The 16,822-nt window shown below is 40.1% G+C and overlaps 2 protein-coding genes across 2 annotated transcripts in view; both read right to left on the bottom strand.

Moving 5' to 3' along the window:
* Window positions 1–14,829, bottom strand: part of LOC115209266 (NPC intracellular cholesterol transporter 1) — a 98,190-nt gene extending 83,361 nt beyond the window's left edge. The window contains exons 1-2 of the mRNA XM_029777567.2: window positions 14,823–14,829; window positions 755–760 (exon numbers count right to left, since the gene is read on the bottom strand). The gene's annotated coding sequence lies outside the window, so the exon portion shown is untranslated. The remainder of the gene's footprint in view (window positions 1–754; window positions 761–14,822) is intronic.
* Window positions 8,073–16,822, bottom strand: part of LOC115209117 — a 44,348-nt gene continuing 35,598 nt past the window's right edge. Inside the window, exon 4 of the mRNA XM_029777249.2 lies at window positions 8,073–8,428. Within this exon, the coding sequence (XP_029633109.1) occupies window positions 8,199–8,428 (230 nt within the window). The 3' untranslated portion in view covers window positions 8,073–8,198. The remainder of the gene's footprint in view (window positions 8,429–16,822) is intronic.

The following is a 16,822-nucleotide window of genomic DNA, read 5'->3' as shown; positions in this document are numbered from 1 at the left end:
TGAGATTTCCTGTAAAGAAGTCAGTTGTGTTATTGTAGAGATGTGTAGTTTTTTATAAAGATGTCTCTGTGTGTTAATAATAAATGAATGAATGTGGGAAAATATTAGTTGTACTTTGTATTTGTAGAAGAGACTTGACAGAAGTGTTTCTAGATAACATAAAGATAACAATATTGAGTTTGGTCTATTCTGACAGTGTCAGTGGAAGAAGAATGATCTTGTATGAGAGAGGCCAGCGTAAACCCTGATAGAGCAAAACAGCATACCAAGAGTCCTTTGGAAGGGACAGCACATGGTGGGGACAGAAACAAAAAACCAGATGGAAAGGATCATCATCATCATCATCATGGTTTAACGTCCACTTTCCATGCTAGCATGGGTTGGATGATTTGACTGAGGACTGGTGAACCAGATGGCTGCACCAGGCTTTAATCTTGATCTGGCAGAGTTTCTACAGCTGGATGCCTTTCCTAACGCCAACCACTCCGAGAGTGTAGTAGGTGCTTTTACGTGCCACTGGCATGGGGCCAGTCAGGCGGTGCTGGCAACGACCTTGCTCTAATCTTTTACACATGCCACTGGCACAGGTGCCAGTAAGGCGATGCTGGTAATGATCCTGCTTGAATGGTGTCTTTTACGTGCCACCGGCACGGAATGCCAGATAGCCGTTCTGGCAACGATCACGTTTGGATGGTGCTCTTGGCACCCTACTAGCACGGTACTCGAGTGGCAGAAGCCATTTGGCCCCACCTCTGAGTGACTTCGTTGAACCTGTTAATACAACTTCTTTTTCAAACACTACTTGTAACAGTTCAGAACACTGTTTGCAACAGTTAGCTTTCATCTTTCTGAAAAATGTCTCTGTTAAATTTCTTTCAAAGTTCAAGATCGCCTACCCATTCTGGCATTCTGCTGGTGATTATTTTCTTGACCCACCACTCAAAGTCCTCCTCACAATCCTTTACTCTCGAAAGATACTCTGTGTCTGCCATCGTACAATGAATACACTCTGGCAATCCCCTAACTTCCGTTATATTCACTTTTATCGCTCTGTCCCACGACTCTGTTTCATTATAAAGTTGTTCCTTTTGTCTGTTCTACAGTATAACATATTTTTTCTCACAGGGCAAGGGTGGAGAAGTTTGGGGGTTCCTGTGTCCTTGTACTTGTCTTTATGTCAGGTGGGGTATGGAGAGGGTTGGTGTCTGTAGGGAGAGGTTGAGGTAAAGTGGGTATGGGTGGGAGGCAGATAGGTGTGGGAGGGGGAGGTGTCATCATTTACAAAGTATACTCTTTACTCTTTACTCTTTTACTTATTTCAGTCATTTGACTGCGGCCATGCTGGAGCACCGCCTTTTAGTCGAGCAAATCGACCCCGGGACTTATTCTTTGTAAACCCAGTACTTATTCTATCGGTCTCTTTTGTCAAACCGCTAAGTGACGGGGACGTAAACACACCAGCATCGGTTGTCAAGCAATGCTAGGGGGACAAACACAGACACACAAACATATACACATACACTTATATATATATATATATACATATATACGACAGGCTTCTTTCAGTTTCCGTCTACCAAATCCACTCACAAGGCATTGGTCGGCCCGGGGCTATAGCAGAAGACACTTGCCCAAGATGCCACGCAGTGGGACTAAACCCGGAACCATGTGGTTGGTTAGCAAGCTACTTACCACACAGCCACTCCCGCACCTTTTTTTCTTTCTCTTTCTTCTTCTTTTCCCAGCCATTTCCCATCCATTCTTTTCCTCATTCACCTCCTCTTCCTCGGCACTAGTACTGGTTTTCATCAGTGTTGAAGTCACGCTTTCCTTCCTGCTCTCAGGTTTCTCTTTAGTCTTCATGGGTGGTCAAGGACAGTCCACTCTAATGTGGCCTTTCAGGTTACAGGATCCTGCCTTCTACTCTGACCCTGAGTGTCACCTCTTCAACCGTGATGGTCTCGACCATATTTTCAAGGCCTTCCAGGGCCACCTGGAATATCATACCTAGGCTCTGCCCTTCCCAGTTCTTGTGGGGTGTTCTGGTGGCCTGGAGGACCACTACCTTCTCTTCCATGCCCAGCAGTATGGCAGCTGCTAGCCAGGCTACATCAGTTTCTGGGGGTATATCTTCTACCCTAACCCTGAAAGCACATCTCCCAAGGTATATGAGTAGAGCAGCCTTGTCGCATACTGCGTCATACTGAACCTCCCTGAGAACTACATTAAGAATATGTGTGTCTGTGGAGTACTCAGCCACTTACTCATTAATTTTCATGATGAGCAAGCTGTTCCATTGATCAAATCAACTGGAACCTTTGTTGCAACCAAAAGAATGCCAGTATTATTTTGAAGTTTATGTCTTCAGGATAAATTTACAATCAATAATGCTGTGATGTTGTTGAAGTCATCATCATCATCATTTAACCGCTTTCCATGCTAGCATGGGTTGGATGGTTTGACTGAGGATTGGTGAGCCAGAAGGCTGCACCAGGCTCAAGCTGATCTGGCAGAGTTTCTACAGCTGGATGCCCTTCCTAACGCCAACCACTCCAAGAGTTTAATGGGTGCTTTTATGTGCCACTGGCATGAGGGCCAGTCAGGCGGTTCTGGCAATGACCAAGCTCAAAAGGTGCTTTTTATGTGCTACCTGCACAGGAGCCAGTCCGGTGGCACTAGCAATGACCATGCTCGAATGTTGTTTTTCACGTGCCACCTGCACATGTACCAGTAAGGCGACACTGGCAACAATCACACTTGAATGGTACTTTTTACATGTCACTGGCATGGGCACCAATCCATGGCCCAGGCAACGATCACGCTCAGAAGTGCTTTTAACGTTCCACTGGCACAAGTACCAATCAGGCGGTACTGTCATCGGCCACATCAACGATTTTGATTTGATTTCACTTGCCTCAATAGGTCTTTGCATTTCAAAGAGTACAGCAGGGATCGCCACCACCCCCTGCCGGAGCCTCATGGAACTTTAGGTGTTTTTGCTTGATAAACACTCACAATGCCTGCTCTGAGAATCGAAACCGGGGTCCTATGACCGTGAGTCTGCTACCCTAATCATTGGGCCATTGCGCCTCCACAGTCCACTGTCCTAACCACTGGGCCATTGTGCCTCCAATAAAATTCTTTGTGGTGTTTGTCCTAACTTTCTGAGTTCAAATCCTGTCTAAATCAACATTTCTTTTTATCTACTACTACTTTTTTTTGTGAGGGTTGATAACTAAAGTACCAAGCCTGGCACAATGAACTGACAGGACTGTCTGATAGGATGTAGTGTCTGTTCCAGATTTGCACATTCTGAGTTCAAATTCTGCTCTGTCACTGAAAAACATTGACACTTCTGTTAGGAGTTGTGACAAAGATAATATCAGTAATAGAAAAAAGAAAACCCAGCGGGGAATTTAGTTTGCTTTCTTCAACCAGAAAACTTGTTGTTGCCACCACAAAAACATAATTTTGATTCCTAAAGTCTTTTAGATTAGTTTCAAATTTTGATACATCATCATCATCATTATCATCATCGTTTAATGATCTTTTTCCATGCTAGCATGAGTTGGACAGTTCAATCGGGGTCTGGGAAGCCAGGAGGCTGCACCAGGCTCCAGTCTGATCTGGTAGTGTTTCTACAGCTGGATGCCCTTCCTAGCGCCAACCACTCCGTGAGTTTAGTGGATGTTTTTTACATGCCACCGGCACAGGGGCTAGAGGTAGCTGGCAACATCCATGGTCGGTTGGTGCTTTTTACATGCCACTGGCATGGACACCAGTCAAGGCAGTGCTGGCATCAGCCACGTTCGGATGGTGCTTTTTATGTGCCACCGGCACAGGTATCACAACTACAATTATCATCAAGGCCAGCAATTCTGGGGGTGGCGGTAAGTCGATTGACCCCCAGTGCTCAGTTGGTACCTATTTTATCAACCTTAAAAGGATTAAAAGCAAAGATGACCTTTGTGGAATTTGAACTCACAACATGAAGACAAATGAAATGCCACCAAGCATTTTGCCGCCCAACGTTCTAATGATTCTGCCAGCTTGCTGCTTCCCAATAGTCTTTCATATAGATTTTATTTGGCACTCAGTGTAGATCTTTAACAATTCTACCTCTTCCTAATAAAGAGTTATATTCAGCCATTTTTACACTCTGAATTCAAACTCCACCAAGGTCAACTTCATCCCTTAAGGAGTCAATAAAATAAGTACCAGATGAGCAATGGGGTTAATATAATCGACTTAATCCCTCCCTTGAAAGTGCTGGCCTTGAGCCAAAATTTGGAACTAAATATTAAATGGAAATTGTAGTTGTGATACCTGTGCTGGTGGCACGTAAAAAGCACCATCTGAACGTGGCCAATGCCAGCGCCGCCTTGACTGGCTTCTGTGCTGGTGGCACGTAATAACAGTTCCTATCTCCAGAGCAACCGATTGTGGCTGCTGCCAGCCTCCCCTGACACCTGTGCCGGTGACACATAAAAAGCACCCACTACACTCACGGAGTGGTTGGCGTTAGGAAGGGCATCCAGTCGTAGAAACACTGCCAGATCAGACTGGAGACTGGTGCAGCCTCCTGGCTTCCCAGACCCAGGTCGAACCGTCCAACCTATGCTAGCGCGGAAAACAGACATTAAACGATGATGATGATGTTCTCTTAATTTTGGTTTGTCACAATATTCTAAAATGCTCCCTGCCTCAATACTCTAACCCCTGTACAGTAATGGTTTGCGGGTTAGAAGTATGTAAATTATTATGTTCACACTTTAGACTGATGGACAGCATATGAGTATAACATCACATAATATCTGGTGCAAGATAAACCATACAAAGAGCTGATGGACAAATGAACTGGATAGCTCCATGTAGAAGCGAGATTTGGTTACAAATTTCAGATAAGCAGAGTTTATTGTAGGAAAACTGACAGCAACTTTAGTTTGTCAGAATAGAAGAGTTTGAGTACAGACTGATAAGAGATTTGCTGTTCTTTAACCTTAGGTCCTCAAATCAGTCCATATTCAGCAAACCTACAACAAAAGAAGCTCCAGCTGTGACCACCCTGCCTTATCATGTTGTTCTGTGTCTCCCTTCTTTCTTTCTTTCTTTCTTTCTTTCTTCCTTCCTTCCTTTCTTCCTTCCTTTGTTTCTTTCATTTCAATTTTTTTTATTTCCATGTAAGTTTGGTGTGATGTGAGGAGGAATTGTCTCCTGTTTTTGCAGGTTAAGTAGATGTATAGAGGCTACTCCCTGGCTCACCTAATGAAAAGTTGATTAACCCTTTCGTTACTGTATTTTGAGATGCTCTGTGTGCCTTCCAATTACTTTAAAGATAACAAAGAATTTAGTAAAATAACTTAGTTATCATTAAGCTACTGTTAGGAACATAAATTGTGACTATGGTTTGATAGAAGATTTTAATTCAAAACTTATGAAAACAAGACATTTGTACTACAGAGCCAGAGCCAGTTTCAGCCGGGTTAGTAACAAAAGAGTTAAGAAATGAATCCTTCTCTGGAGATAGGAACTGTTGGAGTTGGTGTCTTCTTTGAAGGCTGGAGGATATTCCAATTTTGGTATGGTTATTATGGCTGGATACCTGTCTTATTCTGATCAACTTTACAGAGTGTACTAAGTGCTTTTTATCTTGACACCAACCCCAGAGAGGTTGTTGTGTCCGCGATATGACTAAAAGGCCCTTGTTTCTCCCTGGGGTGTCTTCATTAATTCAAGATAGCATGACCAGAGTGGGTGGGTGAGAGAAATAAGAAAGAGTATGTTGGGAGAAACAGAATGTTTTGAGTGGTGTGCAAGTGTAGAGATGGAACAGTAAAAGTGCTGGTGGGAGGAGGGAGTATTGGAAGAGAGACAAGAATGGTAGCAACCATATTCCTGTCCCACTTGGTGTGAGTATGTAAACAGTTAAAAGATTTTAAATATGAAATTATATAAGACTTTTTGAAGCATAGTTTAAGACAGATAAAAAGTATTGTTTGACATACAACAGTTATGTAGTTCAACTCCCAGGATGGCATCTATTTATGTATTTCTCTATCTTGGGTTGTGCTTTGTAATATAACATATTGTGAAAGCAAAATATGGAGACTACACCACCAAATGTTCTAGAGCTTATCTCTGTTTCATGGGTCTGTGTTCTGGAAGGAGTATGACCTCCCATCAAGTGAGTAAAGGTGGACTGACTCATTGTTATAAAATAAAGAACAGTGAGTGATTGGAGTTTGGGTTGGTAAGCAGTTCAGTGTGAGCCACAATTGAAAGCATTGAATCTCATGTAATAGTAATAATAGTAGTGCATCATGTAAATACTTTCTTTTCCCCAGCTTCATTATATTATATATCTAACATAAAAGAATAGGCACAGGAGTAGCTGTGTGGTAAGCAGCTTGCTTACGAACCACATGGTTCTGGGTTCAGTCCCACTGCGTGGCACCTTAGGCAAGTGTCTTCTACTATAGCCTTGGGCCAACCAAAGCTTTGTGAGTGGATTTGGTAGATGGAAACGGAAAGAAGCCTGTCGTATATGTGTATATATATATATATGTGTGTGTGTGTGTGTGTGTGTGTGTGTGTATGTGTGTGTATATGTTTGTGTGCCTGTCTTTGTCCCCACAACATCGCTTGACAACCGATGATGGTGTGTTTACGTCCCTGTAACTTAGCGGTTCGGCAAAAGAGACCGATAGAATAAGTACTAGGCTTACAAAGAATAAGTTGTGGGGTCGATTTGCTCAACTAAAGGCGGTGCTCCAGCATGACCACAGTCAAATGACTGAAACAAATAAAAGAGTAAAAGAGGATATAAAAGTCTGTTTCAGAAAAGCCATGATTACTCGACATAACCAACGAAACAACAGCAACAACTTTAACATAACCAGCCAAGAGCCTGATATTATAATTACTATAAAACCAATTAGATAAAATACATATTCACTTAAGCCCTTTGCTCCCTATATAAGCTTTGGACATGAACCCAGATGAAGCTAACCAAGGGTGCAGATCTTGCTTTTTGTTTTCTTTTTTTACGTTTCGGCTCAGAGCTGCAGCCATGTTGATGCACCGCCGTTTAAAATTGTGTAACAGAAGCCCCCAGTGAGGATCGAACTCATGACCCCTGGTTACAAAACCAGTGCTCTAACCACTGAGCTATGGAGGCAACTATGGTGGTAGTAGAAAATATTTGAACTGTACACTTTGGGGACCTACTGCAGATAGCGGGTATAGACTGACTCAAGAGCTGTGAACTGTTGCTGGCCCAGATTTTCCAGGGTCACCAAGTGTGCACTGGATACCAGCCAAGATACAGTACTCCACAGGCACCATATCTGCATCACTGGATGAGCTGAATCCATTGATGCTAAGGGAAAACCTTCCTCTCCCAGGACTTGTTAGTTTTGAAGGGCCATTCATGATTCTGTTATTTTGCTTTGTTTTCTGTCTAGAGATGTTAGCCCTACATAAACCCATTTTTACTTCTGAGAAGAATTGCTCCATATAAGTCTGGCCTCTGTCCCTTGATTCGTTCATCAAGGGAGTCTCTCCCAGGGGCTTGTGCTCTGTCGGTATACCTCTCAGGATCATTGAGGCATGCAAGCCATGCAACAACAAAGACTGTGGCGGAATAGATAAAATTCCTCATAGAATTTTGTCTACTTCTTTATATTCTGAATTGAAATCCTTATTTCTTTATTGCCCACAAGGGGCTAAACATAGAGGGGATAAACAAGGACAGACAAAGGGATTAAGTCGATTATATTGACCCCAGTGCATAACTGGTACTTAATTTATCGACCCCGAAAGGATAAAAGGCAAAGTCGACCTCGGCATAATTTGAACTCAGAACCTAATGGCAGACGAAATACCGCTAAGCCTTTCTCCTGATATGCTAACATTTGTGCCAGCTCGCCACTGAGTTGAAATCCTGCCAAGGTCAAACTTTGCCCTTCATACTTCCCGGGGTTGATAAAATAAAGTACCAGTTAATTACTGAAGATGATTTTATAATGAATAGCTTCCAAATTTCTAAACCAGAATTCAAAATTGCAGAATTTATACAAAGCAGTTTGAAAATAGATACCTCACAAAATAAGAATGTAAACTTTATTTTTAAATTAAACAAAAAACAAAAATACATTCAATAGATTGCAATGTTTTTACAATTCTGTTTTTTCTTTTAATCAGTATTTTGGTTTGTCTCTATAAAAGCATTGGTTTCCTGCAGACCTGCAGTCAATGTTTCTGTTTGCTCTACCAACACTGTAGAGTTTACAAGTTCCATCCCTCTTAACGACAATCACCTGACAATCGTGTGTGAGCAAACATTTAGATGCGCATTCTATTTCTCCACCACGACCATTTGACAGCAGCTTCTCTACGGATTCATGGGAAGTTACTTTAGTGAAAATATCTGAAAGAAATTACATAGATTTATATGTATCATCATCATCATCATCATCATCGTTTAACGTCCGTTCTCCATGCTAGCATGGGTTGGACGGTTCAACTGGGGTCTTAGAAGCCATGGAGGCTGCATCAGGCTCCAGTCTGATCTGGCAGTGTTTCTACGGCTGGATGCCCTTCCTAACGCCAACCACTCCATGAGTGTAGTGGGTGCTTTTTACGTGCCACCGGCACAGGTGCCAGATGAGGGTGGCAAACGGCCACGGACGGATGGTGCTTTTTACGTGCCACCGGCACGGGGGCCAGGCAAGGCTGGCAATGGCCACGAACGGATGGTGCTACGTGCCACCGGCACGGGGGCCAAGCGAGGCTGGCAATGTATATAAATGTATATAAATATTCATATATTTATTTTAACAAAACTGTCCGATGAACGGGAACATGAAACTCCGAGTAACAGCTTTTGCTATATTTCTGCTGCTTTTAAGCAAAGCATGTTACTCTACCTCTGGTATTTGAGTACTCTTTTGTCCACCTTGTTTCACATTTATGTGCTTACTCTGGTGAGAAGATCCGGCAAGCCAAATGAGACCCTAACCTCATGGCCAATGCCAGGGGTGTAATCAGCCCACTTATGCATACCTTTCCTTCATTGGACACTAAACTCTGCTTGCGAAGACCTGTTGAGGCAAGTGAAATCGAAATCAAATTTGATGACTGGCATCCATGCTAGTGGAGCACTAAGAGCACCATCCGAATGTGATCGTTGCTAGAGCGGGGCACCTAAAAAGCATTTGAGCGTGAGCGTTACCAGTGTCGCCTTACTGGCACGTGAAAAAACATTTGAGCAAGGTCGTTGCCAGTGCCGCTGGACTGGCTCCCGTGCACGTAGCACATAAAAATCATCATTTGAGCATGGCCATTGTCAGTACCGCCTGGCTGGCCCTTGTGCCAGTGGCACATAAAAGTGCCTACTACACTCTCGGAGTGGTTGGCATTAGGAAGGGCATCCAGCTGTAGAAACTCTGCCAGATCAAGATTGGAGCCTGGTGCAGCCATCTGGTTCACCAGTCCTCAGTCAAATCGTCCAACCCATGCCAGCATGGAAAGCTAGCATGGGTGGGACGTGGTTGGGCATTAAACGATGATGATAATGATGATGATATATATATATATATATATATAAATATTCTATAATTATAAGCATAATTAAAATCAGAGGTCAGCTAATTGCTTCACCACACACTGAATTTAGAAATAGCAGTTAAAATACTTTTTCCGCTACCATAAATATCTCAGCTGTATATTTTTGGAAGTGCATATATATCAGTTATGCAATAACACTTGATTGCGTACATATCTAATTCTAACACTCTCAAATTTGTATTTGAAATCCTGCACTGATAAGTAAGGAAATATAACTTTACTTTAATCCCGAAATGTGTATGTGGCTAATCTGTGTGGATTCGTTATTTTTTTTCTTTGCCTACGTAAAAATGTGTGTTACCGTCTGGGACATATTTATGGCAGCGGAAAAAGTATTTTAACTGATATTTCTAAATTTGGTGCTTGGTGAAGCAATTAGCTGATTATAATTATGCTGATAATTATAGAATATTTGTATAATGTTTCTCAAAAACGTTATTTTAATGTACTGAACTACTTGGTAAAATTATTGATTATTAATTAATTAATTAATTAATTTTACCCTATTATTATTATTATTATTATTATTATTATTATTATTATTAATAATAATATTTATATATATATATATATATGTGGCAGCTGGGAGCAATATAAACTGTATAGGCAAAATCCAGTTGTCACTAATTCTGACTGTACTAGTAGCATCTACAGTCACATTTAGTGACAACTACACAACACACACACACACAGATATCATCGTCATTTAATGTCTGTTATCCATGCTGGTATGAGCTGGATGGTTTGACTGGGCTGGCATGCTGGAAAACTGTGCCAGGATCCAGTCTGATTTGGCATGGTTTTCTAAGGCTGGATGCCCTTCCTAATGCCAACCACTCCGAGAATGTAATGGGTGACGCCAGTATCTGCCATGACTGTGATTTTACTCGGTTTGATGGATCTTCTTCCCAAGCACAACATAATGCCAAAGGTCTTGGTCATTGCCTCCATGAGTCCCGCTATGCATATTTCAATTATACACACACACACATATATATGTATATATGTATATATGTATATGTCCGAAGTTAGGATGCCATGATAGATCGTTAGCTCCTACACGCATTTTTTTCTGTCCTTGTTTTTTTCTGTGTATCTTTCTGTCAAAGAGCATAGGCTCGAAACGTAAAAGACTTTTTCTATTTCTATTCCTGAGCGCTATACTAATACATTTGTTTGTTTGTACTCCAACTGCTTTCGTCATTTGTTTATTTTCGTAAACTTTCCCATTTTATATATATATATATATATTAAGTATAGTTCACAGATGGCTATTTCATTTTAATGTTGTTTCAATTGCATACACTTAGTTTTTATTCCACCAAATTTTCCCCTAATCTCAGTCAATATATTATTCCTTGTTTGCTATATATCAAAAGAGACAATTATGTTTAAGCATGAGGTGATGGGTACATGTCATTGACAAGGTCCAAAACGGCTGCAGTGCATCTGAAGTTGCTGCTGGGATGATATTTGCCTCATTTTAATATATATTGTAATTCTAATATATGTTTATGAAGATATTTTTCTCAGACAAAAACCACAGCATCATGCCTTTTAACGGTATATATTCATTAATTATAATACATTAATGACTCCATGAATTACTATATAAATATAAATTAATGGTAGTAAAGATGTTTGTACTTGAAAAGCACCAAACTAAATAAATTACTCTATTTAGTTTTTTTCCCCTTTTTCTCTAATTTTAAATCCCACATAAACCAACTTTGCTGCCCTTTAATCCCTCTGATGCTGATAATCGTTGTCATTTATTTTTGTAAATCCTTTGATACCCTCCAGAAAAATAAGGTTCTTATGAACTTACAGCGCATACTTTAATTTTGGGAGTTCATTACAGTTTCATAGTGCATCTTCACTTCCTTTCTATAGTTCCTCTCTCTCTCTCTCACTGGATATATATATATATCTATATGTGTGTATATATATATATATATATATATATATATATATATATATATATATATATATATATATATATATATATATATATACACACACATACATATATACACATACATATTTACATATATACATATATACGTTAGCTACTGCACGCATTTTTTTCTCTCCTTCTTTCTGTGTTTTTTTTCTCTCTGTGTATCTTTCTGTTGAAGAGCGTAGGCTCGAAACGTTAAAGACTTGTTTTATTTATATTTCCTGAGCGCCATACTAATACAATTGTTCGTTTGTTTTCTACCTGCCTTCGTCTTTTGTCTATTTTCATAAAGCTTCCCCTTATATACATACATATATATATATACATGCATACATAACTACACACACACATATATATACTATATAGAGAATGAATTGGTGTGTGTGTCTGTGTGTGTATATATATATATACACATACACGCATACATATATATATATATATTATATATATATATATATATATATATATAATATATATATACACACATATATACATACATACTTACATACATACATACATACAAATATATATATATACACACAGACACAGACACACACACCAACTCATTCTTGATATAGTATATATATACACATACATATATATATATATATATATATATATATATATCACCATGATCACCGTGACCGACCAGGCTATGAGATGTTGCTACACATTGCTGGTCACCATGCGTTCGCATTGTTTTAGCCTTCAAATGACGCCACCCCGCTGGCTAAGCGAGCAGGCCATATATATATATATATATATATATATACATATATATACACTGTGCAGGTGGCACGTAAAAAGCACCCACTACACTCACGGAGTGGTTGGCGTTAGGAAGGGCATCCAGCTGTAGAAACACTGCCAGATAAGACTGGAGCCTGGTGCAGCCTTCTGGCTTCCCAGATCCCCGGTCGAACCGTCCAACCCATGCTAGCATGGAGAACGGACGTTAAACGACGATGATGATGATGATGATACATATATATATATACACATACACACACATATGCATATATACATTACTCTTCCTTTCTCTCTCTAGTCTTCACTCTTATTTTTTCCCTCAATCAAAATTTTCCCCAACCTCTTCCCATAATTTCCAAATCTATCCTCCAGCTCTCTTCCCCATCTCTCCGTGCATTCGGTTTCACAACCAATGCTCCACAATGACCATTGCCATTACTGTATCTCCAATGGAGTTGATAAGAAATAGCTGAGATATTTCGGCCATTTTCTCTTTCCAGTGTCTCTTCACCAAGACATGAGCAGCTGTGGCTGTGTGATAAGAAGTGCACTTCCCGGCCACATGGTTCTGGGCTCAATTCCACTGCATGGCAGCTTGGGAATAGGTCTTCTACTATAACTTCAGGGTGACCAAAGCTTTGTGAGTGGATTTGGTAGACGGAAACTGAATGAAGCCCATCGTATATGTGTGTGTGTGTATGTGTGTGTGTGAGTGTGTGGTTGTGGGTATGATATGTGTGTGTGTGAGTGTGTTGTTGTGGGTATGATATGTGTGTGTGTGTGTGAGTGTGTGGTTGTGGGTATGATATGTGTGTGTGTGCACGTGTGTATTTGTGTCTGTCTGTTCCCCCATCACTTGAAAACCAATGGCGGTGTTTTTATGTGCCCCCATAGCTTGGTGGTTCAGCAAAAGAGACTGATGGAATAAGCACCAGTTTTAAAAAAGAAATAAGAACCCGGGGTTGATTCATTTGACTAGCAATTCTTCAAAACAGTGCTCCAGCATGGCCGCAGTCTGATGACTGAAACAAGGAAAAGGTCAAAGATAACGATCACAATTTTGTACCAAAACAAAAGAAAATATACGATTTACACACATACACATATACATATAATGCCACACACACACACACACACACACACACAATGTATTATAGTTTAATATCATTCCAAAGCTTTGTAAAGTCTAAAGCATATCTAATTTTAGGTAACAGTTTCAAACAGTTTTAAACTATATCACTTAATCTCCTCTGTGTGTGTGTGTGTATGTGTGTGTGCATGTATATAAGTAAGTGTATCATTTGTGTATGTGAATTAAATTGATTTTCTGGAAATTTACTTAAAACTGTAAATTATAGAAACATGTTTCTACAACATTGGAAAATTGAACTATGAACTTTCATGCTTCTTTTTTCTTCTCTCTCTTTATCTCCTTATTCTTTTACTCCCATCCTCTATGTCACCATTTCATTAATATATATCCTTCTCATTTTCCCTATTTTTCCCTATTTGTCTCTGATGATGGAATATCTCATACTTGGGGATATCCCAGAAACAGCTGTAAGACTTTGAATTTTTTCCAATAATAATAATGTATATGTCTTGAGATGTCTGCCTTGCCTAACAAAATGATGCCTGGATGGATTACAGTTCTGCCAATTGGTACAAAACCCACAACAAATTGTATCAGGTTGAGTAAAAAGTAAGTAATGTTTTGAACCATGAAGAATTTGTACTGGATTTTTGCAGAGTTTTGAAATTTTTTGAACATTTGTTTTGCAATTGTCTGATAATACAGGCATAGACTTGCTTAAATGCATCAATAAATTAACATTGATATTTTTTTCACCGTTGTTACAATCATCTGAAATGGAACTGTCAAAGCACAACCACTTTTGCTATTCAACTTCAAAAAAGGACGTAAAGCAGCTGAAACTGCTTGCAATATCAATGAAGCATTTGGTGAGGATATGACCAATGAGTGGTCAGCTCGAAAATGGTTTAAACGATTTCGCAGTGGAGTACTGAGCCTTGAAGCTCATAAGTGTAGTGGACGCCCATATTTCGTCAATGATGGTCAGTTAAAGACCGCCATTGAGAAAGATCCACATAAAACCACTTGAGAACTAGGAAAAGAACTTCAAGTTAGCCAGAAAACTGCCTGTAACCATTTGCATGCGATTGGAAAATAAAAAAAGCCTAAAAAATGGGCACCACATGATTTGAATGAAAATCAGAAAATGCACAGATATGAAATTTGCTTGTCACTTCTCTAGAACCAGACTGATCCATTTCTTGACCGTATTGTAACTTGCAATGAAAATGGGATTCTGTACAATAATAAAAAATGTTCTTCCCAGTGGTGGACTAAAATGAAGCACCAAAAACCTAAACCCGAGTTCTTCAAAAAGGTTATGGTAACTGTTTGTTGGTGTACTGTTGGAGTCATCCACTATAACTTCTTAAAACCCAGAAAAACCATTACTGTAGAAATATATTGCTATGAAATTGCCAAAATGAACAAAAAACTGTTACTTCTCTGTTCCAGACTGGTCAACAGAAGAGGGCCAATCATTCTTCATGACAATGCTTGACCACACGTTTCACTAATCACGCTCCAGAAATATATTAGGATGAATCTCATGTTTCAAAACATTGCTTGCTTTTTACTCGGCCTGATAACTGCCTAGTTTCATAAGTTTGTAAAATAGTTAAGTGGATACCTTAAAAAAACAATCAAATCAAATAATCAGCTGATAAAAGTAGTAACACTAGATTTTTAACTGATTAGATAAGTGGTGTAGGAGGGAAACAGCACTGGTTTACCCATTTAAGCACGAACACACACACACACACACACACACATACACATGCATACGTGATAGCAATCCAAGTCATGCCACCATGGATCATCATCATCATCATCATCATTTAACATCCGCTTTCCATGCTGGCAAGGGTTGGGTGGTTTTGTTGTGGTGGACACCCCCAAGTGAGAAGTGGGCTGTTCCACTACTGATAAATAGTGGACTAAATTCTGGTGCCTCAACTTAAGTACCATATTCATCTGAATCTTTGTGTGTGTGTGTGTGTGTGTGTGTGTGTGTGTGTGTGTGTGTGTGTGTGTGTGTGTGTGTGTATGTGTGTGTGTGTATGTGTGTGTATATATACATATATATATATATATATATATATATATATATACACACACACACACATATTATAACACACATGCATACATGCATACATACTTAAATGGTGGGAGTCGACTCTTGACCAAGTAAGACCACAGCAAGAAGTGTCAGTCGGCGAGATACACCGTATGGGCCAGTCATGCAGATGACGAAATATGTCATCATAATGCGGGACATACCTGTGGTGATGAGGATTTGAACACACACAGTGAAAAATATTTTAAAATCCTGTCGAAGAAAGATTTTGAACTACAAGCAGTGGCTGATAAGATACAACACAGATGGATTGTGTAAGAAGACACAACTACACACGGTGAAAAATATTAAAAATCCCAAAGTAGGATTTGAACTATACACAGTGAAAAATACTGTACACACAATGAAAAATATATAAATTCTATTGAAAAAAGATTCTGAAGAAAAAAAATATCTGATAAAACTGGAACTCTAACAAAGAACTGACCTACACATAGTGAAAAATAATACAAATCCATTTGTAGGATTTCTGTCAGGTCACTATATGTTAGTAGTGCTATCGGTAAACAATGTAGATTGATACTACCTGTGGCATTCTGAGGAGAAAAATAATTCTGTGTGGAAGAAAAAAATAATAATATTAATAAATCCATGTGAAGGATTTAAGTCAGGCCGCTATGTATTAGTAGAACTACCAGTAAACAATGTAAACTGGTACTACCTGTGGCATTCTGAAGAAAAAAATGATAATGTTGTCATCATCATCATCATCGTTTAGTGTCCGCTTTCCATGCTAGCATGGGTTGGAAGGTTCGACTGGGATCTGGGAAGCCAGGAGGCTGCACCAGGCCCAGTTTGATCTGGCAATGTTTCTACGGCTGGATGCCCTTCCTAACGCCAACCACTCCATGAGTGTAGTGGGTGATTTTTACGTGCCACCGGCATGGGGGCCAGGCGAGGCTGGCAACGGCCACGATCAGATGGTGCTTTTTATGTGCCACCGGCACGGGGGCCAGGGGAGGCTGGCAACGGCCACGAACGAATGGTGCTTTTTACGTGCCACCGGCACGAGGCCAGTTGGGGTGGCACTGGCAATGGCCATGAACGGATGGTGCTTTTTACGTGCCACCGGCATGGGGGCCAGGCGAGGCTGGCAACGGCCACGAACGAATGGTGCTTTTTACGTGCCACCGGCATGAGGCCAGTCGGGGAAAGAAAAAAAATCTGAAAGGGAGGAGGTGTTGTGCCAGACATCCCAAAGTGAGATGACATTGCTTTAAGTTGCTTAATTAGTGATTTAAATTGCTTAATTAGT

The sequence above is a fragment of the Octopus sinensis genome, linkage group LG3 (assembly GCF_006345805.1).
Source record: "Octopus sinensis linkage group LG3, ASM634580v1, whole genome shotgun sequence".
In the NCBI taxonomy this organism is placed as follows: Eukaryota; Metazoa; Mollusca; class Cephalopoda; order Octopoda; family Octopodidae; genus Octopus; species Octopus sinensis.
Note: the sequence above shows the minus strand (reverse complement) of the source record. Positions and strands in the feature narration are given on the sequence as shown.